This window comes from Empidonax traillii, unplaced genomic scaffold (genome assembly GCF_003031625.1).
Source record: "Empidonax traillii isolate 1590-97213 ecotype Southwest subspecies unplaced genomic scaffold, ASM303162v1 scaffold283:size781446, whole genome shotgun sequence".
Classification (NCBI taxonomy): Eukaryota; Metazoa; Chordata; class Aves; order Passeriformes; family Tyrannidae; genus Empidonax; species Empidonax traillii.
The window spans coordinates 411,396-438,660 of NW_020955476.1; the positions used below are offsets into that span (position 1 = coordinate 411,396).

Sequence of the window (27,265 nt, forward strand, 5' to 3'; positions counted from 1 at the left end):
TTTTTTTTTTTTTTTTTTTTTTTTTTTTTTTTTTTTTTAATTTTCCGGTAGGCATCAATTAGATAAGGGCTTTTCCTTTTAAACATTGGGATTTTCACTCAGCCTGCTAAGGCTGTCAAGACTTGTTTGCTGCTGAACAGTTCATGCTTTGGTGCTGGACAATACATGAATGTTTAAATTGCTTGAAATGTCTAATTGAATTATACTCAAATTACAAATCAAAATAGGAGAGGCTGTCTCTGGCTCACAGGCTCATTCACTGGGATGTGTCTGCTGTATGACTGCTTTTCTTTATATTTTCTTTTCTGCTTCCGACTATGCCTGTGTTAAATGAAACTTAAATACTGAAAGCATTTCTGTTTGCATGTGCAGGGGGAAGTGATGCTGAACGTAAAGGAAAATATATTCACGTTCCGGCTCCGAGTTCTTTTTGTGCTGCACAAAAATGAATTCATGAAATTCATATCAGTGCATAGGAAAGGAAAATAGCCAGCTGCTATTTACAAAGAAACTTCCTTTCTCTTTCAGCCACAGTGATATATAATACTTTTAGGCATATATATATATATACACACACACACACACACACACACACACGTATATATATATATATATATATACACTATTTAAATACTTTTTTATGAGAGCTCACAGGTTATGGAAACCAACAGCCATTAAAAAGATTTCGTGCATCTAGCCAGCACTCACGACAAAATCAGCTTCTTAAAGTCTTGCCATTTATACAACAAGGGAGAAACTTAAATCTGTAGGATTTTCTCTTGTAAGTTGTTAAGGGAGACAGAGCTAGGTCTCCATCTGTCACATCTGCCCTGTCCTGCCCCCTCCCCAGCAGCACTGGAGACTGATCAGAAACTCTAGTTAGTGCAGAAATGATTCTTTCATGGGTATAATATTTTGTATGCCATTTAATAATATAAGATACAGGGGGTTTGACTGCCTACCTCCAGCCTCAAATGGCTTGCTGCTGCACCTTAACTTGTTTAGGGACTGTCTGTACCAAGGGCCCAAAGTAGGTATTGGTGTTCCATATTGTGCCCAGCAGCTGCACCATTCCTCCTCCCCCAGAAAACACCCCAGCAGGGGCTGCACACTTCATCCAGGGGCTGATACCTCCACGGCTGTCAGGACATCTCATGTGCTTTATATTAGTTGATCAGGTAAGGAGCCCTTGCCAGGGCTCGCAGCACTGCAGGGATGCTCACACCCAGACAGGCTGGGCTGGCAGGATACAGTCTAATCAGGAGAATTGCCAATTCCCATGGATATACCAGACTGTGCCACAGTGTAAGACAGAGGCAGCAGGACAAGTATTTAAATGTTGCACTCACAAAAGTGAGGGCTTTTGTTTCAACTAAAACATTAATATATTATTATATATTAATAATTTTAATATTAAAATATTAATATATTAATATTCTCAGGATCTTTTCCTGAATACTTAAAAAAAAAAATTAAAAAAGTAGTTAAGTAGTTTCAGGCCACTTTCAAGGGCAACTTCTTGCTAGCTTGCAATTAAACAACTGTTTCTGTGTGTCTTCTGGTTGAAGACATAATAGTTAGCAAAGAACCTTAAGGAAATGGCTTAGATAAAATCTTTATTAATGGAAGATCAGCTTTGAAAAGATATTTTTGATAAGAAAGAAACATATATTAAGAATGTTAACGCTTCAGTAACAGAAGACTAATACACACTATAACATCAGTTGTTGGTCGTTTTTTTAAAAACGTATGATTGCTTTTTGGGCAAAGGTTATAACTGCATAAATTGAGTATACCCAAATGAGAGCATCTTTCAGAAATGGAGAAAGCTCTAATTTGAAACTAATTGTACTGGACATCTTTTAAAATGATGTAGACTTTGGAAATGCATGTGCCTAGATAAAACCAGTGAAAAGGACTTCAATGATTTTATATTACCGAAATCACAGAATACACCCCATTCCTCTCATTGCAAATTTCTTGCTCCCTCTCCAAATAATATTAAAACTTTGTTATCTAATTTCTCTCTGGGTATCAGAACATAGGTTTCCAGTGATGGGGACAGATGAGGAAAAGCATACCAGGCAACACCAGACCCTTCAGCACAGCAAGCTGCTGCATACTGCATGATTTAACAATGTTTTCAGCTCTGCTCAAGACATAACACTGTTTTAGATTTGGAGCTCTTTTACTGTGCTCTAGTCCAATCAAATTTGCACCCAATACTCCTATTGCTTGCTGTGACCACCTCACCACAGCTAAAGCATGACAACAGCTTAGCCAAACAGCATGGAATTCTGGGCTGATATTTATAGTGCAAGTAGTACTTGAGGGGCCCCACCAGAATTTTACCAGGGTATATCCTACTTTTTTTCTGCTGAATGGTTTCCCTGAAGTCTCTTCCTGATTGTGGAGATCTCCTCTTCAAAGTGACATCCTTCTTCCTTGGCTGCAGACTGGAAGCAGGAATGTTTATCCAGCAGCTCTGATGCCTGAAGTAAGGGTCAATGCCTTTCAGAGGCAATTTGTTTCTCAGTAGTCACAGGGAAATTTTAATTTGAAAGTTTTCTTCTGCGAAACATCTCTGATATTTAAGTCTGCTGGATATCATAGTATATGACAGAATGGTTATTGCTGTAATTCATTAAACTGCCACCTGATCACTTTTCATTACAGAATCATAGAATTCTTTATGTTGGGAAAGGATCATCAAGTCTAACCACTAACTCAGCACCACCATGTTCACCACTAAACCACGTCCCTAAGTGGCAGATCTACACATCTTTTAAATAGGTCCAGGGCCAGTGACTCTACTACTTCCCTGAGCAGCCTCTTCCAATGCTTGACAACCCTTTCAGTGAAGAAATTTTTTCTACTATCCAATCTAAAACTCCCCTGGTGCAACTTGAGGCCATCTCCTTTTGTCCTATTGCTTGTTATTTGGGAGAAGAAACTGACCCCCACCTTGTTAGAACCTCCTGCCACATAGTTGTAGAGAGAGATAAGGTTTCCCCCTGAGCCTTTCTTTCTCCGTATTGAACATTCCCAGCTCCCTCGCTGATCCTCACAAGGCTTATGCTCCAGACTCTTCATACTCCTTCCATGCTAGATGATTAGTGTCACTCAGTCCCATTTAAGGTTTTTGTCAAACTGAGGCATGAAATAATTCCAATGGGACCAGCAAAAACTGTTAGGGAATATTGTCTTGTGAACTAAAGACAACCAAAATGTCTCCCCATTTATAATAAAATCCTCTCATCCCATGGCTGGTCTTAACTGACCTCAGTCAGGTACCTGGCAGTCCCTGAGGAATTACTTCAGCCTCCTTCTGTGGCTGGGGAAGGAAGACCCTACTGTGAAGGAGGGGTTCAGGTTGTGGCAGCCCCTTGGCTTCAGAAAACCTCATGCAGGGCGTGCTCTGCATCTGTGTCTGGTAAAGATATAGAACAGGGAGGGGTGAATACCAGTGAAAGGGTGCAGGTTTAATTACTCTGTGTCAGTGCCGATCTTCTGAAGGACTGGTACATAACTTGCTTTTGTTCTTACATGGAAAAGGGAAGACGAAGCCCACCCAGGGAAATGGAATATAAAATTATGCACATTATCTCTTGCACCAAAAATAAATAAAGGTCTGTAGTATTATGTGAAAGATAAATAAATAAGTCTAAAACTAGACTATGTTGTTAGGGAAACTTCCAGCCCCTCGGCATAAAGAGAAAGGGTTTCATGAGCTTTGTGGGGCTGCAGGAATGTCTGAGTGTAATTCCTTTGTTTATGCAGCACCAGCAATGCACATATCTGGGATTAAACTGCAGGGTTAGAAGAGACAGAACTAGAACCTGGCTGGACATGTGCACAAGCAGCAGCCCCAAACTTCCCCAAGCAGCAGCCCCAAACTTCCCCAAACCCGTAACAGAAAGTGTTCATGCAAGCAGGGTGAATTTGGGCAATAAGAGAGTGCCTGAAGAGGCACTGCAGCCATTCCTCCCTTCAGTGTGTAGACTGCTCTCAACTACATAACTGACAGGACACAGGAAACTTTTTACAAGTACATTTTTATTTAAAATAAAAATTAATTATGGTGCCTTTTTAAAATAGGGTACTGCACAATCTGTATATGCAACACAGTTTTTGGTACAGAACATACTTATTGAGCAATATCCTTAAATACTAAATATACATTAATGGCTTGTTTGAGAAACATGACAACATTAATTCTGATATTTTTTTTTCTCTTTAGTCATTTAACCACTGATACAGATTTCCTATAAACAATATTCGTTTTCATCTGTACATGTGGTACACAGTCAAGAAGGCAGATCTTAGAATATTTACATTCATGCATTGATTTAAACACACTATGTTGCAGTTTAAAATAATATATTTTTGTTTGTACAGGTGCAGGGAGTATTGTAAATACATATCTACCATAGGCCTGATTCTCCAATGCTTGGCAGTGTCTATGGTCATGACCTGGTTCGAGCAGGACGCCCACACTTTCTTCACATGCTATGACCATATGGCATGCAAGACTGGACAATCAGGTCTCTGTATAGATATATATATCAATGTATTTATATCTTAATACTTAATAGAACTTTCTTCTTTCCTTCCATGTCTGTTTTTGCAGCATCTGTCCAAGGCAGAGATGCTTTCCTGGGCATGCTGCTGAGTTGGTGTGGGTCAGGAAGGGTGGCAGCTCCACCTTCCTGGTGCTGCTGAGGAACAAGGAAACTCAACACTTTGCAGCTCAGGCCCTTAAAGTGCATTCCCTGCTAGTGGTGACCCTTGAGAAGAGATTTTGAGTGGCTGCTCTCCCTCAGACTGAGCACAGCAGTTTGCTGAGTCTGTTTGGTGGTGGTCAGAGCAGAGCAGGTAACTTCTGTGTAGAAACTGGTCACCTTCACATCTGCTGGGGATCCGGCTATTTTGTGAATGGAGCTATGCAGGACCTTTCTATCTCTGGTGCTTTGGTGGCTAAAAAGGAACTCAAAATGCTTTTAAAGTGGCATTTTAGATTGCCAGTTCCCCAGGCCCAGGATCACTGCTTAGTGAAGCGCTTATACATCAGGCCTACTCCTTTCCTTTTGTATTTAATTATAGTATAATAAGGAAGCACATAAACCTCTCTTATAAAAACTTTGCAAGAAGTCTGAAGAGTGTTAAACACAACCTCATACCACATCAGCAGGCTTCCGAATTCACTCCTCAGTGACACTGCCTTTATAGCCTTTCTTTTCTGAAGACTTACATATGCTCCCAGTATACTTTTCTAAACACTTTTCTGAAGATCACTTTAAATTTCAGTGCAGTGTAGTCAACTGTACTTAGGAAGCAATCGAAAGGCAAAACTACACGATGGAAGATTTCCCACCTCTCCTTGCCATGCCATGGTGTGAGGGCTGAGAGCAAAGGTTCTGGGCAAGCAGAGAAGCAGCTCTCAGCCCGTCTGCTGCTGCTCCTCTGTGGCCAGTGCATTAGAAAAGCACATGGGAAATGTCTGTTCCAAGAACTATTATGGTGATTATGTGCCCAAATACTTTTATCAGCATGTTGCATATAACGATAGTGTATATCTGCCTATGTAAATAAGCTACATCTATATCTCTCAAAATGCTGTCACAGAGCTGGTATGTACTTTTATCTTGATTATACAGATGGGTAAATTGAGGCACAGAGAGGCAAAATTACTTGCTAGTAAACAGCAGATTCAGTGGCAGAGTTGAAAACAGATCCTAGTCCGCATGTGCTACTTCTTGCAATGTCCTGCCTGCCCGCTCTCCATGAAGTTTTTAACGTTTATGTTCTCCTGCGGAGTCCTCAGGAGGCCTGGGGGGGTTTATTTGTGGGTTGTGTCATGCACCAGGGTCTTCTCTAGTGAGGACATTTTACGACTTACAGCAATGAAAATCAGACAGTGTCTAGTATCATCTCTTTCTTGCAAAAACAAACACATTTTGATGGACATAATGAGCTACAAGTCCCTGTTGTGATTTTGACCTTACAGAACATGCCTTTAAAGCTGAATTAGGAAAAAAAAAAACCAACAACCTTTAGGAGAAAGTGCTAATCCTGAGCCTGTATCATGCTAAACTTATCTGCATTCATACTTTATACTCTCAGAGAAACATGCAACCAGTCCCAAACTATGCCACGTTTCCATATCTAGGCTGAAACAACTGGAGTAAAAAAAGAAAGGCAAACATAGGTAACTACATCAAAATAAATGTTATAGCTTAAAAAATATTCTAGAAATATACTCGTAATATTATTATTACAGTATTTAGGAGCTAAGTGCTTTAGGCAATCAACATTTGGGTTACTAGACTCAAAGTGTAAATTCTGTCATTTTAATCCCACTTTGGATCTAAGAACGTATCACTGCATCTTGTGCAAGCACACAACATGACTGTGTCTGGGAATGATCATAGTCTTGGGCAAAAGGTTACTTATACCCTTTCACTTTTGTAATTGCATTCATTTCCCAAGAAGATCTAGCTTTAAAAAATAATTTTATGTAGTTAAACTTCTACATAGTGATGACAGACTAAAAAGCTAAATGAATTATTCCATAAATTTCTCAAGAGCAGTATATAGCAGCATTTCATTTTATCGTTGAAAAGATACTTATATTTACATACACCCTATTGTTCAATATGTAATAGAAAACTACAGATGGGCCTGAGCTGAGACTGCTGATTTGAACGTCCCACAGTTTCTTTTGGGGAAGGTCTGCAGAACATTGTCTTCCTCTACCATCATGCCAAACTCTTCATCTCAGCAACCGACCAACTGCAGGCAGGAATGCATTCAAATCAAGGTCTGATTTCTGCAGTTCAGGCACATCCTTATATAAAACTGAAAGTATTGGTGTGCTGCAGTACCGAGGGACACAACAGCCAGGGTGCAGCCACATCTCAGAAACTGGGCTGGCACCTGGGCGTTACTCACAGACACAGAGACCAAGTGGTATTGAAGCTTTATGTCCAGACTAGAAGCCAGGGTGTAAATTTGTCGTTGACTGCATCACTGCTTTCAGCACAGAGGTAAATGGAGACATACACTTGGAGGTGTGACATGAAGAAAAGTTTTCAGGCAGTGGGGAAACACCAGCATCTTGACTAGTCTCATCACCTTTATCCTAAGGGGTACTTACTGAGTCTAACCTGAGATCCTATATGAAATGAATTTTGGTAGATTCAGCCTTGCTTTAAATAGTCTGCAATCCACCTCACGGAAAGTATACTAAACTATTATGCTGAATTTGGCATAGTTGGCATTCTCGGCTCAGGAGAGGCAGCGACTGCGTTAACATGGGCACAACCAGCTTTCTGGACCCTCAAAAGGGGTCCTTCAAGCTGGACCTGCAATGTCCTCAGTGGGTCAGTTCAGGAGGTTCAACTTCAAGAAAACAACACCAACTAGTGAATGAAGAGGACTTCGAAGAGCTGCTAGTCTTTTCAACACAATCCCGCCCAAACATGCCACGATGTAAACAATATCTTTCCCATAGGAGTTTCCCTGGGGAATCAACGTGATGCAAACACAGAGAAATGTGTAGAGTTTTGCAAAGGAAGGACATTTTTAAGGATAAAATTAAAGTGTGATGAAAAAAAGAGAGTGATTCTGAAGTAATAACTTTCAAAGCACCTCTTAATAATGTCTCTCTTTCAATAGCAATGATAATTGCTAAAATCTTACATTTTGATTTCTTTTGCCTGAAAAGTCTTCAGCTGTGGAAATTGCATAGTCACCAGACTGCAGATAAATTTCCTGGGACAAATCACAAGTTTATGCCAATTTTCCTTGATGGCTTAACAGAAACCTTTGTTCCCCTTTTAATATTGAAATAATAAGAATGCTAAGAATGAATTATTAGCATACAAAACTGCAGAGGCTGGAGAAGCACACAGGTAACACCTCCCACCTTTTAGAGGGGGGTGTCCTCCCATTTAGATGGAGACATCTCCCTCTGACCCATTTATGAAAAGCTGCCACCACTCTGGCAGATCACCCACTCCTCAAAAGATCCTACTTTAGCAGCTTTTTGTGGACACTCAATACAAACCTAAAAGTAAGGGGGAAGAGAGGAAGAAGAAAAAGCGGGAGGCATCGCAACATCGCTTTCATGAGATGCAGCATGCAATGCTTATGCCTTTGTGAGGCCTTTTCTCCGGGCAGCCCAGGTGGGTTGAGTCTATCCTCCCTTGGAGAAGCAACAAGCCTGGAGAGCAGCCTGCTTTTCCCTTCTGGATCACTGATGCGTGCGCTGTTTCTGAAATGAAGTCCTTGGCCACACAGCTCCCTTTGTTGCCTTATTTCACCCACCTTGCATACTCCATGTGTGTGCTTTGAAAGTTTACCACCTCCTGCGCCTTGGCGGGGTTTCCGGGATTATACGACCGCATTGTTATCAACTGTTTTGTTGTTCTGGGAGGAGGTCATTGCATATTCAGACCGACTGGTTCCATTCTCTTCTTTTCTCATTGGTTTCCTTGGGTGATCCCAGGTTCGGTGATGTATAGGCAGGGTGGGGAGAAAAAAAAGAACAGAGATAAACATCTTCTTTGTCAATACAGATTGAAAGCAAGGACACGTAAGGTACATCACAATGCTGAGCTTTCCCAGTCTATTTTTCCCTTTCTTAATACAGACCAAACCAGTAGTTAAAATTTGTCAAGCACCATTATCACCTGGAGGGTGAGAGGTCTGATCCTGAGGTCTCATGATGTGCTATTGGTGTGTCCATGCTAATCTGGATACCTGTAACAGATATAGGTGTACCTGTTACATGAGATGAAGGCCGCTCGAAGGATTGTCCTCCACCACCACCTCTATCTCTGGAGCAGAGGCTGGGACGCTGTTTGGGCTCTGCCATGGGGCAGTCCTGGCCTTTCTCCTCAAAGTGCTATATCATTCAAACTGGGATGATGACCAGTCATGTCCACCTAGAACCCAACTCACCATAAAACCCATAAACCCACTGTGTTCGGTTAATAGGAGTAAACTCATCTGACCAGCACACATACATACACCTGTGGTGTCTGCCCCAGAAAATCTGCACAGCCAGTGGAGAAAAACGGGTGCTTATAAAACACGGTTCACAACAGTTTAAAGTAGAAACCCAAAACAAGTCAGATGCTTTTTGCCCAAGGCATGTGTTTTTCTCTGCATTCTCTGGGCATCAGGCAAAGCATCGACAACTGGTCAAGGGAGGGGACTGTCCCGCTCTTCTTTGCATTGGGGTGGCCTCACTTTGAATGTTGTGTGCAGGTTTGGTCACCACAATATAAGAAAGACATTAAGCTATTATGGAGCATCTAAAGGAGGGCAACGAAGATGGTGAAGGGCCTTGAGGGGAAGCCATATGAGGAGCAGCTGAGGGTACTTGGCTTGTTCAGCCTGGAGGAGACTGAAGGGAGGGGAAGAGGAGGGGCAGGCACTGATCTCTTCTCTGTGGTGTGGCCTGAGGTTGTGTCAGGGGACATTTAGGTTGGATATTAGAAAGAGGTTCTTCACCCAGAGGGTGGTTGGGCACTGGAACAGGTTCCCCAGGGAAGTGGTGACAGCCCCAAACCTGGCGGAGTCCAAGAAGCATTTGGACAATGCTCTCAGGCACATGATGTGACCCTTGGGGATGGTTCTGCGCAAGGTCAGGAGTTGGACTCAATGGTCCTTGTGGGTCCTTTCCAACTTGGCATATGCAGAATCACTCTGTGAAAAAACTTTGTGCTTTCCACACAGATATTTCAGACATTAGGGCCTTGAGTTCAAGGTGCTTCTGAGGGCAAAACGAGGACCAGATATATGTAATACCACAGTTGGTCTGTGCTATTGTTCTTGACAATGTTTAACAAACAAACAGAAATTAATGACTGTTAATGATATTTAATTTCAGCAAAGTATTAATAAAAGATTTATGGAGAATGATTACAGGCAGATAAATTTGTTTAGAGGAATTTTAATTTGCTTGTAATTTCAAAGAAAATATTTCTGATTGTGTTATTTTATGCCTCTCTTTAGCTGATTAAACTTGTTAATATTAGCCATGATTCCAGCTGTGACAGAATGGAAATGGAAGGGAAGGGAGGACTAAGAGTTGTTGAGACTAAGGGTTTGATGAACTGTTTTTCAGTCCTTAACATGCAGTGCCTGTCTACATCTGACATAAGGTCCTGTGGCTCTGTCTTTTGTGACATTGTGAAGCACCCTGCCACATCCCTGACAAGAAGGATGAAGAATGTGATGGCAACACTTTTTTTTTTTTTTTCTGGGCAGGAAAAATGCCATGGCTATCTAAACTTCTTTGCTGCTTTCAAAAATTCTTTCCTTTTTTTCCCTCCCAGTTCCAAACCTATCAATGATCAAAAAAATGAAGATATTTTGGCCACTTCTACTTGCTGTTAATCTCCTTCTTTCTTTGGTCTATCTCTCTGCACCTCTCTAGTTCCATTGTCTTTCCCTGTCTAACCTTCTTCTTTCTTTATGCTAAGAAATGTATCCCTCTCATTTTTATCTACATATTTCTCTTTTCTAGAAGTGATTTTAAGACAGACTGCTTCAGTTCTCCTGAAACTCTTTTTACTTTCCTCCCTGCTGCTTTTTTTTTGCCCCTCCCTTTTTTTTTTTTTTTTTTTTCTCCTTTAGTTGCTCTTCCCTGAGAGCTGACATTTGCTCTTTCCCCTCCCCATGCTGGTGTCTGACTGCAGACCTGGCTGGTTTGGAAACTCTCCTATGATGGTGAAATCTCTCTGCAAATGCTACTGAAGAGGTTGCCAGGGTTATGACACCACTGGCACTTGCATGCATTGGAAGGGCATTTTTACAGAACCTGCAAATAGAGGAAGGGAGATTTTATCAAGGTTCTTCTTCTACCTTATCAATTGCTCAGGGTTAGTGCTAGCAAAACAAATCAGCTATTTTCTTGTCTCAATGAAAAGACTCTTATCAGATGCAAAAATTCAGGCTTGGAGACTGCTCTGTTTAACTCCTTCACTCAATTTGTTTCCAAATTCACATCAGCCATGGATTTGGGGTCAAACTTTACCAAGTTACACTATTTAAATCACTCACTTGGCACACTTTATGCACTTGTCACCATGATTAAACATGATTTATGTATATAGATATGCAAGGTCATTTTGGCCCGTTGAGATTTTTCAAGTGGCCTCTTGCATTAGGGCATGGCTCTCTGTGTGCCACTAGCTCTTTTTTATTCCAAATTTTGTTGACTGTTGAGATCCAAGCATGCAAGTTTTCCTCTTACACACCAAGGGGAACCCCTTTATCCTATTTTCTGTCTAATAAGGTAGACTATGCATGATCTTCCAATGTGTAATACTCCAAGCCCCCTTTAAGAGGATGAGCTATGGCCATGCATTTATGCGTTTCCATTTCAGGGCTGCTCTTCACTGGTCAAAGGGATGTTTCAAATTAGTAAAGGAATGAGTAGGGAACTATTCATATTTGTGATATACTCACTTGGTGGCTGGCGAAACAGGTTGTTTGCTAATAAGAGGTTTGCATTGTTTTACAGTATGATTTGCTATACATTGTGCTTGGATGTTTAGCAAACAAATTGGTGCGCTCTTCATGCCAAACATCTCTGAATGAAAGGGCCATGCAACTCTGTACAGCTTAGTACACGCCTGAAATGATGCCTCAGATTCCACATTGACCTCGTCACCATCACCACACATGCATTAACTTGCATGAGTCCTAAAACCAAGAAAGCACGAAACATCCATTTAACAGTGTATTTCACACATCAAGCTTAAATTTCAGAGGAGGTTCTGATCACATTATAAACCTTATTTATCAAAAAATTTCATATTGACTTGTTATATTGGCTTGTACCAATCCTTTGCAGAGTCCTATGTAAAGGTCAATATAATGATGCACATGCAAACAAAATTTGTATGTTCTGTGTTCAGAAAATTTCCTAGAGGAAACATAGTTTTTGGCTCTTTATCATGTCTAGTCACAAAACTCGGTATATTTCACAAAACGCTCCTTGCCAGCTTTGGCTACCGGTGTAAATTTGGCAGAGCTACTGTCAGTAAGGTAGTTGTGTGGTAGAGTATTAGGGGAGGGCTTCACCTCGTGTCCCATTGAAGGAAATCTCTATATATGACTATTCAGACGAAAACAAGCAAAAGCAGAGCAAACCCTTAATTTAATCATGACTTTATTATGCCTCATTATAGGCTTATTAAAGCTTTGAGGAGAATAAGACCACTCAGAAATGGGAATGTCAGTTTTGTCCAGAACACTAAACTGCAACAGAGTTTAAAAGTCACTGTGCAACTCACAACTCATACACTTCCAGTTGCTTCATGCTTGAAAGGGATGAGAGTTCAGAATAAATGAGTGTTGCAAACCTGTTTGCTGTGGCCTGCCTCCATAGCAATGCCTCTGTTGAGTGCCCCAGTATGTGGGAAGGCTGGGCCCTGGGGAAACCCAGTGAAACTAGGAGGGGTGACCTTGGGCTGGCAGTAGACAGACGACAGGATCTCAAATTTACCTCCTTCTGGGGTTCCCATACCTGACTCAGCACTGCCAGGAGACACCTGTCTCGACTTGCGATTTGCTGCCCTGGATTATTCCCTGAGGAAACACATATCCTATTTCTTTTAAAATGGGAATAGAGTGTCATTCTTCTTCTCAAATGTAGTTAGAGGAGGAAAAACAGGCTTTTTAGTGGGTGTTGTTGAAGGAGATGCCCAGTGCTAAGAAGACCAAAGTGAAACTTCACCCTTCTCTGAGCAGTGGTACAAAATTGTAAAAGCCATCTGCAAAAATACAACTCTCTCTACATAGATATCTGAAAGATTGCATTGTATGGGTATTAGTATCAACTGACAGAGATTTTACCATTGGTGAAAGCTGTGAGGCGTCTCTGTACTGTCTTAGCACAACTGTACCTGTGCCAATGTTGGCCCAAGGTACCCATGCCAAAAAGCCTTTTGTGTTTTCAGCTTGTCTCGGGAAGTTGCTTTTAGTAGCACATAAAGAACTTGTCTCTCCTCTCACGGCACTTTCACCTCAAGAAAGCTCCTACCCTGAACAAAGCTGCTACCAAGCCCTCTGGGCAGCCCCACTTATGCACATCACAGCACAGGGCTGTGAAACGATAAGCAGCCGGGGAGCTGCCCCATCACCAAAAGCAGATGAAGGGAGGAGGCAAATCAGAAAGCTGTTTTGCTTATAAGAGCAATGTTTTCACAGCTCTTCTCCATAATGACGAATATTTCATTAGCTGTCAACTCGTAAAAAAAATGTTTTTCAGTAAAATTGAGTCTCATACAACACACCCATTTACTTCATAGGATTGGTCTGTCCTATCAGTCCCCAGTGCACAGTAGAAATATTCAAGCTACTTATTTACCAGTAGAGATCAAACTGCAGTGGCATCTTCCTGGGTTACAAAAAGTTGTCCAAGAAACAGGGTAAATATCTATCAAGCATATTTTCACTCAGCTTCATCTCCTGGGCTAGGATGCTAGCAGTACTTCTGGCAGCTATGTTTAGAGCTCTCAGCTAGACTTCACTGCTGGAAGCCCAGACAAGATGATGTGTGGGCTCTAGTCACACTTCAAAAAACATCCTTATTTAGCAGATACAGGGTAGGAATGGAAGAATAAATTTTGTAATGTTATTCAATTACTAGACCATCAATCTGCATAACTTGCATGTTTATAAGAATATAAAGAACATGAATGGAAGCTGTTTACATCTCAGTACTGGGGGTGTTCATCAAACAGACATTTGCTTCATGCTGGCCATCAGTCATCAGAGGCGAAGCAGTTCCCACAATAGAAACTGGTGGGAGAAGCAAACTTGCTTTTAAGACTGGTTTGTGAACAGGACTCCTGATAGAGGAGCTCAGTGCACTGACAACAGTTTCTTCCAGGGACGCAGCCATTAAGTTCGTGTGCAGCCACCCACCATGAGCCTTGCTGGCCAGCCTGCTGCTATGGCTCGGACATATGCAGCTCATGTTGAAAAAGGACACTTATCTGCTGAGAAATTTCAGAGCCAGGAGAAGAGTCACATTCCAACTTCTCCCTTTGACTGCCTTAGAAGGACAAGAAAAAATTAGTCCAGATATATTTTATTTGACAATCTAAAGACAGAAATCAAAGAAGAAATCCTAATGATGAAAATTCTCTGAAACCTTGTTTTTTCTCTATTAAATTAGTTAATGGCCATATGTGGACCATCTATCTGTCCAGAAAAAAGGCAGCATACTATTCATTACTTGTAGAAAGAGGTTACTGGCTCAACTACCTCCCATGTAAAAAGCAAATGTTTTACAGTCATAATAAAACACAGCTCCATCTGGACAACTTTCAGCAACACATTCACTACTGCTCAGTGTTGGTCAGGGACCAACGCTCAGTACTCCCAGTCTTGCAAGGCTCTTACATTCTCCATATTCCCATCTTCTCTCTGGTAAGTTAGGTAGCCCAGCATCTAAAAGACAAACTGTCTTGTCCCAGTGTTTATTACTTATTACCCCAATATATGATGTTTTTTACTTACTCTTCCAAACTACAGAGTTTTATAGGTAACTTGGATGATACTGCCTGCGGCATTTGGAAGGAATATGTATACTGGGTTATTTTCAGTTTTGGACATTTGATGGAGCTCTCTTTCCTCAAGCTTCATTGCCCCTTTTCTCCTTATAAAAAGAAATAAAAGGTATTTTGTGAATCAGAAAAGGCCATTCTTTCCCTAGAGACCTGTGAGTACTTCAGTCTTGGCCAAACAAAACTAGTGATCAGATGATAAATAATATTTACAAGAGCAACTAAGCATACAATTTTTAACATCTTCAGACCTTTTTTGTCTGTCTTGTGTGGAGAAGGGGAGAAGATCTGTGCAAGTGCTCTGCACAGTGCTAGGACCATTATGCAAAAGGGGAAAGTCTCTTTCACAACTCTGGAAGTCATATTGCATCAATAGCCTTTGATCTAACCCCAAGATAAAATCTCCTAAGGAGAGATGATTCTTTGCTGGCTGTTCACATGACCATTTGGAAGCCTGCAATTTACAGCTACTTTGGCTCTCCCTCACAGCCAGTTTTAGCTGACCAGTTCCTGGCATATATTTAAGCAAGCCCTGCAGGTGTGTGGGCGATTTCTGTTTTGGGATAGTTCACACTCAAATCCCCCTCTCTGTGCACAGATTGAAGATCCAGCCTTTGCTGAGTGCTTCTCTTGGGAAACAAAATGATCCATACGTAACTGCTCTGCAGCCATTCATCAGCACTTAGAGGTTCCCTGAGCTGGTGCACTCAGGCTTGCAAAGCATGGCAGGCAGATCTCTTTCTGCAGAACTGCATCTATCCCAGCTTGCTAAAGTCACTCTGGGTATATCTGAAGGGAGGATTTGGCCTGTTCAGATTGCAAGTAATTGCAGTAGATTGCTGAGTCGCACATGAAATTCAAGAAGTGGAGTTTAGTCTTCATTTATTTTCAGCAGTGCAAAGTCAGAGTAAATCCACAGACTTTGTTGGACTTGAGGAAGATTTGTTCTGATGTTACAGAGGAAGATCTGTCCCTGGGAGACTAAGGTGATGCAATCCCATTTCCAACTAAGTCCTTCAATTAAGCTAACTTCAGAATTATTCTCCTACACAAAACCAATCTTAAGGAAGAAAAACAGCTTTACTATTAGGATACTGGACAATTAACCAACATAATTGATAAAAGTACTTTCAGTGACCCCTCATATTGCAACCCATTCTTTGAATTCCCTCTAATGATCTTTAAAAGGTTTTATTGACTGGAGGGTTATTGACTGGAGCTGACATTATCTGTCAGGTGTTCTCAGTGTGGAATACGCTGTGGATATGTTTTGATTATAAAAAGAAAAAAAATGAATGAGATTAATATAAAAAAATGAGCTCATGTTGTCAGCTTTCCAGCTTGGCAAAAGCCACTAAATGAAATAAAAAACCTCAAACAGACAAACTAAAAACAAACCCAAAAACCCCCCAACCGAAACCTCAAAAACCAAAAGAAGAAGAAAAGAAAAGGCATTAAATGTGTGGAATAAAGTCAAAACATGTCTGGAGCATGGCCATGTCCATGGCGCTTACATTGGGGCAGTGCCATTTAGGGATGAGCCGGGCATACTCCTGCTCCTCAAAGGTCTGTCCTGCTGCAGAGCAGTGTAGGCAGCTAAGGCACATTCATGGAGCTCAGTCCATGGTGCATCATGATCTGCCAAGCAATCCAGAAACAGCCTGGGATTGGCAACATCTATGTCCCACCCAGATAAATGGAATTACATGTAACTCTATTGCATTAGGCTTGATCTCTCCTAACAAGCCTATAATTTAAAGAGAGTAGCCAACTCCAATTTCTGTCCTAACTTCTTATAGAAGACAATAAACAAGCTTGAACAGTCTAGTCTAATGAAAAGAGAGTGGATGGAATTGGCCTCAGGGAACACCAGAAAAGGAGAAGGGCATTTGAAAGGAAGAAATGAGAAGAAGCCATAGGTAAATTTAGGCTGGAGATGCAAATAAAAGCTTCTTTTACTCTCAGAATACCAATTTGAACTGGGATCACTGGAGGAGAGAGCAGGGAGAGGGAGAAAACTACACAGCTTCCATATTGAAGGGGAAAGTGGAGGAAGGAAAAGGTACAGGAATTGCCAACCATGTCTGCAAACTGGATGGCTTTTGGTGTCCATGCTCCCGGTCAGATTGGGCATCAGTACCAGAAAGATGTGGGGCTGGAATAATAAGAGACTGAGAGAGGAGATGATCAAAGGATCTTCACCGCTCCCTTGCTGTCTCTGAAGGACAGTATGTCTCTCACCAGCCAAGAGACTGTAGATACTGCCATTTTTAGGCAATGGACTTTTCCATCTCCAAAACAAAGTTGATCTTCTATGCTACTTTGTGCCCAGATTTTTTGCTGAATACAAATCAAGAAATTGAGTGGTAAGATTTGATCCGTACAGAAGAACAAGGCTACTGCTATTTCACAAAATTATTTAAATAGTATGATTAATTTCTGTGCAGATGAACAAGAATTCTTTGGAGATCTTCTGCTATATAAATATCTTTAAGAGAAGACTGTCTGCAACACAAATAAATGTAAGGAACTGAGAAGAAAATCAAAACTTGTAAAATGAACTGACCTTTGCAGCTATCTAAATCACTTTGCATTTGAGGCAATCTGTCTCTACCTCCAAGTAGAGTGAAACTGCTATTTCTAAGCATCTGCTTCTGGCTTTCTCTACTCACAATGAAGAGTCTGCAGAGCCAGACCCTGCTCTTTGCAGGATAAATGCAAACCCACTGTCCATGGACTGCACAGGGTGGCCTCAGCTTTCCCATGCTCCAGGTGTGCAATGGGGCAAGTCCATGCAGAGGCAGAACAACCAGAAAGTCCTGCACACCTTGATGTCTATGCAAAGATCCGGTTTTGTGCAGCTGTGGCTTTAGAAAATTGTAACCGAGGACAATTTCTGAAGAAGAATTTGAGTTCAGCCAGCCTCCACACTGGCTTCTCGGGGCTCAGAGCAGCTGAAGGGAAGAACCTACAGTTCCAGCAGCTTGGGAGTATTAACGTATTTCATAAGGCTTCATGCTGCTGCCTCAAAAAGCAAACACCAAAGAGAGCACTATTTCTCCACATGGGACCTCTTTTCATGGCTTCTTTTGAAGGACAGAATGAGGAATATCTATTTTCCCAATACAGCCTTGCACACAGCTGGGATCAGACTCTCTAGATGTATCTCTTTACATACATCTTTAACCCTCTGTTATTAGTGCTTCACTCCTTCACCCGGCATTAGCTTGGGGAATGGATGCTGTGATGTCCATCTCCACGAATGCTCTCTGACATTAGCCAGCAGGTCTCCAAGATGGACAAACCTGGAGCATCATTCTCTAGCCCAGCCATATTGGAGGGGGTGGCCACGTGCCTGCTGATGGAGGGCACACTGGTATGAGAGCAAGGCAAGAGTGTGGCAGAGCAGGACCACCCCAGACGGTTCCATCTTCTCCCACCCCCAGCTCTGCCCACACTGACCTACTGCATGTGTCGCCTTCACAGCAAGGCTCTCCCAAGCAGGGAGCTATGTGCTGCTTAGCAACCCTGCAGCATGACAAATATTCAGCAGTAAGTACAGGGGGTGCAGAGAAGGAAGGACAGAGAGCAGAAATCAGAACTGTGCAGCCACACAAGTGGTGGCAGCACAGCTGCAAGGGGCTCAAGGGTGGCTACAGGTGATTGATGTGCACCCCTGCAGTGTCACAGATCTGCAGAGGCAGACCCTGTCTGCACTCTTTCCCTCTGGGCAATGGGGCTGCAGAGCAGAAAATAGCACAGCAAGAGGGGTATGTGTGAGATGTGACCTTCCTTCAGTGGGGACCCTTGAAACTAGCTCAAGTGGACAAGAATCTCTGAGCCTTCCTTTATTAACACCTGCCCTCTGTGAGGACATGGTAAAGCTGAGATCTTTGCACACCAAACTGTGACTAACTAGACAAGGGTGTGAAGCTAATGCACATAAATTACAGCGGGAAATAACATTGCTGTGGTCAGATGCCTCATTACCTCTGGCTGGGATTCCCTGCACAGGAGGGAAGTGCTTCCAAGTGCAGCTCCTGCTGTCGAACTCTGCCTTTCCCCTGGGTCTCTGCGCACAGGAGTCCAGGTTGAAGCCAAGCATCAAAATCAAAGCCAGTAGAAGCCACAAGTTAGAGGAGCCCAGGGTAGCACCAAGCCAAGGCTGCTGGCCAGAAGGATGCCAAAAAGTCAGGCAGGAAGGGGGCGTCTTCTACTTGGCCAAATCTGGGGCAACGGTGGGATGACGCAGAAAATAAAATTCTGAAGAAAACATGAAAGGGCAGAGATTGGGACTAGGGAAAGGGACATGTGCACAGGGCTGAGATGGGTGCTGAATGGTCTGATCATGTTGAAAGTGTTTGGATGCATGTGATGGGTGGGAGACTAATTGGTACTCAGCTGCTCCTCGTTCAGGTCTGGCTTTTGTCGGCCTGAGGCAGAGCAGATTGAGTCTGGCAAAGCCTGCCTGGGGCAGTGTGGGACACTTGTGGGAGCTGCTGGGGCACTCCCATGCTTTTCTAACTTTCTTGTTCTAACTTTTGGGGGTTTAGAACTCCTGCAATTCACCATGTGTGCTGAACTCGTCAGGAGCTGCAGTTATTCAGACACTGGAGAAATCAGACTTTATGGTTTTTACTCCAGATGCACTGTAAATCCTTTGTGGAAAGCAAAAAGGGGCAATAAGGGCATCCAGGAGTTTTCTATAGGAATCTTATTGTGTAGAGGGAATTTCTGGGTCATACAGAGCTGGATTAAAGGATCCACACACCTGCCTTACTACCATGGGCACAATTTCTTCTGAATTAAAAAAAGACTGACCCAAGAACCCCAGGATGCTGCTGCTGGGTTCTTGCAGGTTGTAAAAGACACAGTCCTAAGCTCAAATCAATGCAAAAACTTTCTCAAATGTGCTGGGTATGCCTCACCCACAGCTGTGGCTTTTCACCAGCAGGGTCAGCCACAAGTGACCTCATGTCAGCTTGCAAAAACTACGATTGGCTTAAAAAACATATGAATGTCTAAGGAAATTTTATTTCTCTTCCTTCAGAAAAAAATACAGTAAAAACATCATGGTAAACCTGGCAACTCTCCTGCATGTTTTAAAGCTCTAGCATTCACTTGTGTCTTCTAATTGTGCTGGGATAAATCCAACCAATACAATTAGACCAGCCTTACAGTCTGTTGAGTCTTCTACTCTGTTAGGAGCACGTAAAATCCACCCATGACTATTAGAGTTGCATTGAGGCAATATCTCTACAATACTTTGCTCTACTGGTAGACTTCTGCCTGTTCAATTTCTTCTGCAGTAGAAAGAGAAATTTGTTTCAGGTCACAGTGGAAAGTTAATCGTTCACAGGATAGACCATAATGCTCTTCAGATTTCTGTTGGCATCTTTATCAGTACATCACAAATTAGGATGGAGAAAGTGCAAAATGATCTGTAAGAGAGTATTCTGTGAAACGCTTGGACCACTTGTTTTATGCTAAAAACTAAAGCCTCCTGAAGGCTTCCAGCTCCCAGCTATGAGAAACAGCGGGGCACTTTATCCATTTATGACCACAAACTTTCTCCCTAGCAGAATGTGAGTTTGTATAACTTAGAAGAGACAGAGAAATCCTATCCTGTAACAAGTATGAAAACATGTAGCACTTATAAAAATCCCAGACTGACATCACTGGAGAGCAGATCCTTCTGCTCATCCAACCAACACATTCTGCAGATGCAATAGCAAAGCAAACTGTCCTGCACAGCAGTGCTAACACAGCTTGGCTCAGCTGCCTCTCCAAGTAAAAGACTATTTCATCCACTTTATACATCAGCCCTTGATCTGTCAAAAGAACCTAACAAGTAGTAGCAATATTTTTGCTGTTGTACTTAAAACATAAGGCCAATCTTCCTTCATCTTGACGCACCCAAAAAACATGGGGCAGTGCCAATTACAGTAACCTGTCCAAAATCCCCAATGATGCCATTAAATCAGTAGAATAAATACAGCAGAGCTCTGGCATCTCTAGTGGGCTTGGGTCAAGTCGTAAAGCTGTTCAACAGCTTGCTTGTCTCATAAACACTATCCTGGAAATTGTTGCACAACCAACGTCTAGACTTCAATATTGTTTGGGATAACAACTGATTTTCCTTGTACTAGCACAGAGTTTTCATCAGGCAGGGCTACATTTAGTTTAATAAATAGTGATAGCTCTGAAAGAACACAAGAAAACCAGCAAGAACACTTCATCTGTGGAGATATTCAAAACCCAGCAGAACACAGATGTGAACAACCTGCTCTAGATGACTGTTAGAGCAGAAGTTTGGATTAGATGATCTCAAGACATCTCTTCTAACCTCAACCATTCTGTATTTCTATGAACTCATTTCTTTATGGTTAAAATATGAGGTATCCTGAAGAAAGATTGGTTGCTCAAGGTATTTAAATTGTCTTTAGTAGACCATCTGCAGCCTCATTCCAAGGATGGGAGTAAATTCACTACTGGGAGATGATTAGGCAGAGAGGCTAAGCAACATATGAGGATGGTGGGCTTTGGTTGGGTGTAACAGAAGACCAGGACAGAGGTGTTCAGGGGTAGATACTGATCCTGTTGTTGTTAAGCATCAACATTCAGACAGTGGAATCAGGCTACAATGTGTTTTCCTTGCTTTTCCAAAATTTTCAAGTCTTGCAACTGTCCTCAGTAACATTCCCAAGGTCTTCCAATGAAGACCCTATTCCCTTTTGAATGGCATTTCTTAGGGGTTGATCCCTTTCGCAGAACTGAACTGGTCTGACATGGATGAATTGCATCAGAGACAGAGAACTGCCCCCATAGACCTTCTTGTTCCCTTTCAACATTCCCCACTCAAACAGTATTTTTAAACCCAGCTTTTCCATCAGCTATCTTACTCTATCTCCTGAGCAGCTGTTGTCTTTACTGGCACCTACTGAGAATTAAGGCATGATTTCAGTACAAAACCTTCTAATGTGTCAGGTAGAAGAGATCAACAATCTCATTTCACCTTGACCTGTCTGTCATCAGTCATGCCATGAATACCTTCTTTTAAGCAGATAAGTACATTTAGGATGCTGTTCTATCTTCTCTCTCCACATCAGACAGTACTGTTTTATTGCAATTAATAATGATTTTGAACTAGATCATAGGAGACAGCCATGTAGGGGACTACACAGTTCTTACTCGTGGGGGGAGTGAGTGGTACAAAATGAGCTGGAGGAAAGGAACAGGGCCATGGCCTGTTTAGTGGGCAATAAATTCCTGCACCATGGGACACTCTCACATAGCCCCCACTGCCACTTCTTGGCCTCCTCAGTGTTTTTGCCTCACAAGCATCTGCCTTGTTTTGTTAAACAAAGCCAAATTTCAGAACCTTGCTCTCACTTTTGAAACTAGACCTTGCAGTATACAGGGACCATAAATCATGCACTAATACTAAGCACCCTAAAAATACCTGAGCAATGAATTTTAAGACAGTTTAAATATGACCTGTCATTTTATTTCAGTACAATGTTTTCTTTCATTTAATTATTATTTGAAGGTGAACTCAGTGCCTATTTAAGGAAGTGCATATGTAGGCATTTATGGTACCTTTCTCTTAGGCTATGGGACACATACATAACAGCAGCTTGACAAAGTTAGAATGGTGAATAAAAGGTGTATCATGAAAAACCTGCTTATCATCAGCCTGTTTTCCCCTGCTGACTTAGCAAGAGGGCTCTTTGGCAGCAAGCTCTGTGGTATATCTGAAAACAGATGTATCCATCCTACCCAAAATCCAGCAGAGCCAAGGAGCCACATCCCTAGACAAAATATGCTGCTCATGGGTCATCTCAGACTGTATGGATATTCTGAAGATACTAAGTATATGTTTTTCACATGTTGGAAAACCATCTGAAACACCTCCTGCCAGGTTGCATAGCTGGCACATCACTTGTCACAGAGACCAGGATGCTCAGCTTTGTTTTCCCCTTTGAGGTTTGAGAGATGGCTCCAGTATCTTCATTTCATACAGAAAGCCAGGGATTTATTTTTCCATTTTATGTAAATATCTTACTTCTCTCACAGACACCGACACACCAGTGAGCTGCAGAAACAGGATTACATATTGCAGGTCTCTCTCTCCCCCATCTCATCTGCGTATTTACCAAACAACACTTGTTAATCTTCTTTACTCTGTTTACTTCTCACTTTCCTCCAGTCTTACTGTCTTACTATTATTCAGATGCTTGCAGATGTTAAAAAAGCTTAAGAGACAGTCACCTCCCCAGCTGATTAAAATGATTTACATTCCACTGATTGTTTTTGATTCTGAATTGATGTACATCAGATGAAGATGAGCTGCTCGCATTCACTGTGCACTTGTCCAAGCCCATAAACCATGTAATATACTGAAATGATCCAGTTTACTCCAGTTTATGCTTTGTCCTTATATATCCTGCCTTTACTTCTTGATGACAGTCTTCTGGGGCAAGAGTAAGAATGGCAGATTTTTACAGATAGAGACATGCTAGGTAATTACTTGGAGGTATTCTAAATTTTGAACCAGTTTTTCATCTTCTCTTGCTATTTTTTACAGTTTTTCAATGCTGCAGCCGCCAGCAACACACATAGGAAATTGAGAGGTTGCTTGAAGTGCCTTTGAAGTATCGCTCCATATGTATTTTCCCAGTGCGTTAACCTGCCTAGCATTTCTCTGAGTATTAAAGCTGAGAGATGCAATTAGCTATTAGTTCCCTCGTGGATAAGAGAGGTCAAATCCATTCACTGGAATGGATTTCAGCTTTTCCTATGACCACTTCATATTGGGAGAACCTGAGTACTTCCAGGGGAGATGCATGGATGGAGGTAGTAGCATGCTCGCTTGGCTCAGGTAGTTATTACGTACAAAGAAGCATCAATCCACTAGGTTGTATTTCATTGCAAAATGCCTTAGTGCCTAAAACTGGTGATATGCTGAAGTTTTAGTTTTTACACGGGAAAACAAACTACCCTGAGAGAAACAGTTTATACATAGATTGAGTAAAAATACATTTGAGTTATGATACCTCAAGGACAGTCACTCCCTCTCTTCCTGATGCAGAAAAGCAGACACGAGAGAGTTTTGCTGCGTCTGGCCCTTTGAAACCAGGAAATGAGATTTCAACTTTTAAACACAATAGGATTTTTCCTTTTCTTTTCCACTTCAAATTTGATTCACATGAAAGTGAGGGATTAATACAACAGATACAAACTCTGTGCAAATAATCCCTGCCTGCACTTTCCTAGTAAAACGTTTAAGCCTTGTTACACCTTACAACCAGATGACTGCTGTTATTTTACTCTTCACCATCTCTTCAGTGGAGGTAGGAGACAGATTTGTCAGAGATGCTGCAATGACAGAGGTTACAGTTCCAGGAGTTGTGCAGGAAGGAGGGCCTAGAAGGACAGGTGCAGAGGAGAGCTGGTGGGATGAGGGTGTGAGAAAGGGCAGCCCACAGTTATGGGGTCAGAGGCTGGGAACCCACTGGAGACTCTAGGCTTCAGTATCACCCAGATTAATCCCCTTACTCTTTTTCTAGCCACTTCTACCTCCCAGATGAAAAACATAGTGAAGGATTTCTCCCTCTAACTAAAGCCACTTCATCTCAACAATATATGATAATACTCTGTGTTGAAGGCAGAGATGTTTCTCTTGTGAAGCATCTGATCTTATTTCTCAGTATTTATCAATAGATATCTTTTACAGTGGATCAAGAAACCTGAACTGCTGGGGAATGCTGCCAGGCACTTAGGGCACTCTTTTAGCAGAACTGTTTAAAGAAAGAGTCATTGATGAAAAGAAATGCTCTAGTTAATCTGTAAAATTCTAATTAATAAGGTTTTCCTTCACAGCTGTCCATCCCATATCCGAGAAGTTTTTAGCTTAGCATTTGTCAGCAGTGTGAATGTCAACAATAAGAAGATCTAAGAGGAATTTTCACTTTTCTCTGAGCTTAATGCCTGTTCAAGCAGATGACTTGTATGTTGATATTCATATTGTTGACACATAATGGGTGTCTTCATCGAGTATCAGTATTATTCTTCACTGACATGAAGCATGAGGCAGTTATGTGAATTCCCCAGACCTTTGCAAGGCAGCTCTGAATTCATTTATTTAAACTTTGTTTCTGTTCCTCCCATCTACCAGCATCACAGCAGATTTGAGAAGCAATTCCTTCCTAGGCACAAGTTGCCCTGGAGAGTTGCTGCTCCCATATGTATATTTTGCAGCCTTGACACAAATCATTCACAATTTGGCAGACAAATACAAAGGAGCAGCAATGATAGATCAGGATCTACAAGTGAGACATTTTTTCACTGTGTTACCAATTCAATTTGACTCTGATCTCTGTCCTCCAGAAATAATTTTTAAAAGTGTAGTTGCTACAGTGAAAGCTTTCCTGCTTCCCCAAAATAATAAACATTCATTTCAGCTAAACTAGAATAGCAAAGATACTTATGTAATTTAAATAAGAAATAAAATAGAGACTTCGCTCTTCTTGTTTGAGTTCTCCCTTTTTGATGCTCTTTCAAAGTCTGTATAAATTTTTCGAGCAATCACAAAGCATGTCCAATGCTCCACTATTGTGATGTCCCTGCTGAGGCTCAACAGAAATCTTGCAGTCACTCTGCATGGAGATAACATTTTTCCTGAAAGGTATTTTCATTTATTTTCCTTTTTCCCCCCAAGAAAATATCATTCAAAAATCAAAAAGTTGAGAAAAATTGTTATTTAATCCAAGGTGCAATTCAGTGTCATTGCAGTGTCTCATGAGAGGTATGGATGACATATTGCAATCTCTACTTCAGGCTGGGTCACCTCGATATACTAAGAGCTCGTGTCTAAGACACTCATGGTATAAAACAGTGACACCATGAAGACACTATTGTGGGGTGTTGTCAGAGCCATACTAAAAATGATAGAGGAGAAAAGAAGCTTCATCCATCTCTGGCCTTCAAGTTCCACAAGTTACTTTCTCCTCTAAGTTGACCCTTTGGACTTGCAGTTGGAGCTTTCATACAGAAATGTTAGTTTTGACTTTTTTCACCAGAAATATAAAATGTTATCTAAATGAAGAAATTATTCTCACTCCCATTTTTCTGTGTAACTGAAGTTAATACTTTCTAACTACTTGAGGCAATATGAAGCACTGCTATTGCAAAGACAGGGACCTGAAATGGTTACTACACACCATGTTGTACACAGGTTTCACAGAGGCTTTTACATTAAAAGAGACAGGTTTTGAATTCTATTCTGTAGGTCATAATTTTGAAGCAAGAATAAATTGGAAGTAGAGCCTCCAAATGAAAAACTATACAAATTACTGTATACTTAGAGTTAAAAGAGGTTGAATCAATCTGAAGTGCTAAAATTAGTATGGGCCTGGGCCAAAAATCTCATATCCCTCATGTAAATTTTAAATACTATCAGAAGTGGACAGGACAGTGTTTCCCACCTCCATACTTGGCCAAGCCAACGTTTTCCACATTCACCAGCGACCTGTAGCAATATGACTTCAGGCAAATTCTTATTAATCTGAACACTGTACTCTATCCCATTTCTAGTTTTTCCCCTCCTCGTGCCCATGACTGAACTTCACCCTTTATACAGGCAAAATATGGTACATAAGTAACTTTCCAACGGAAACACATGCTGACTTCAGGATGCCTTTTGTCTTTAGGAATGCCTTTAAACAAGACAAAGTGTCAGGCAAACCTTGGGTCAACCTTTACTGCCCTAAGCACAGTAAAAGCATCTGGAGTCTTACCTTTTTATGGCTTTGTAGCAAATGATGACAACTACAAAGAGAAACACTAGTGTGGCGCAGCATACTGCAATGATAATAATCAGGCCTGGCCACCAGGTCTCTTCAGTGGGACAAAAGGTAGACTTGGGAGCTGTAAAAACAGAGTAGAAAAATATGTAAGTTCCCCCAAATCAACAGGGTATAATTAGATACGCTTCAGTCTCCCCTGCAGTAGCACTATGCCAGGGCCACAGATACAGACAAAGAGGTTATGTCACATTTACGACCCGTTTCTTTTTTTCCCCCAAGCAATCAATTGCTCTTTTGAGTACTAGATATTTCTTGTCATGGTCCCCAGATGACCAAGTTCTCTGTGTTAGCATTGTCTACAATCTGGTGCTCAGCACGAAGGAGAAAGGCTCATCTCTGCTACTCGTGGGAAACATCTCCCTCTGCATTTGCCATCTCCTGCTGCATCAGATTTAATTTTAGAGAGAGATGTTAAGCTGATAAGAGTAGGATTTGAAATCCCATTAGGGGAGGTTTGTTGGGGAGCTGCAGCAGTGCCTACCAATCCATATGGCAGCTAATATTACTGTAAACTTTGAGTGAGGAAGGGGGATTTGTTTTTAAAGAATATTAATTCTATTTACATTTATTAACTGCTTTCAGAGTATTATAGTTGACAAGCTTCTTTTCCATTACACTGTCTTTTAATTCTAAGTCAAATAGTTAAGAAATGTTAACATTAAAAATGTTAACTTGTGAAAACATAAGCGGTTATTGTTACATTTTTCCTATTATAATTAGGGCTAGAATTTTCTATGTAAATATTACTCAAAACAAACAATATTTTGTATCTGGTGGCGTTTAGTTAATATATTTTTCTTCAGGGCC

General features: G+C 41.4%; 1 protein-coding gene across 3 annotated transcripts in view; it reads right to left on the reverse strand.

Annotated features, from left to right (window-relative positions):
- Positions 1-4,037: 4,037 nt before the first annotated feature.
- Positions 4,038-27,265, reverse strand: part of PRIMA1 (proline rich membrane anchor 1) — a 53,775-nt gene continuing 30,547 nt past the window's right edge. For 2 of the 3 annotated variants that reach the window (XM_027890295.1, XM_027890294.1), the window contains 2 exons: positions 26,390-26,519; positions 4,038-8,494 (listed from right to left, as the gene is read on the reverse strand). In XM_027890295.1, coding sequence (XP_027746096.1) covers positions 8,395-8,494; positions 26,390-26,519 — 230 coding nt within the window. In that variant the 3' untranslated portion in view covers positions 4,038-8,394. Of the gene's footprint in view, positions 8,495-10,625; positions 10,684-10,764; positions 11,719-26,389; positions 26,520-27,265 lie in introns of those variants that run through there. The other variant, XM_027890296.1, reaches the window with a different exon arrangement.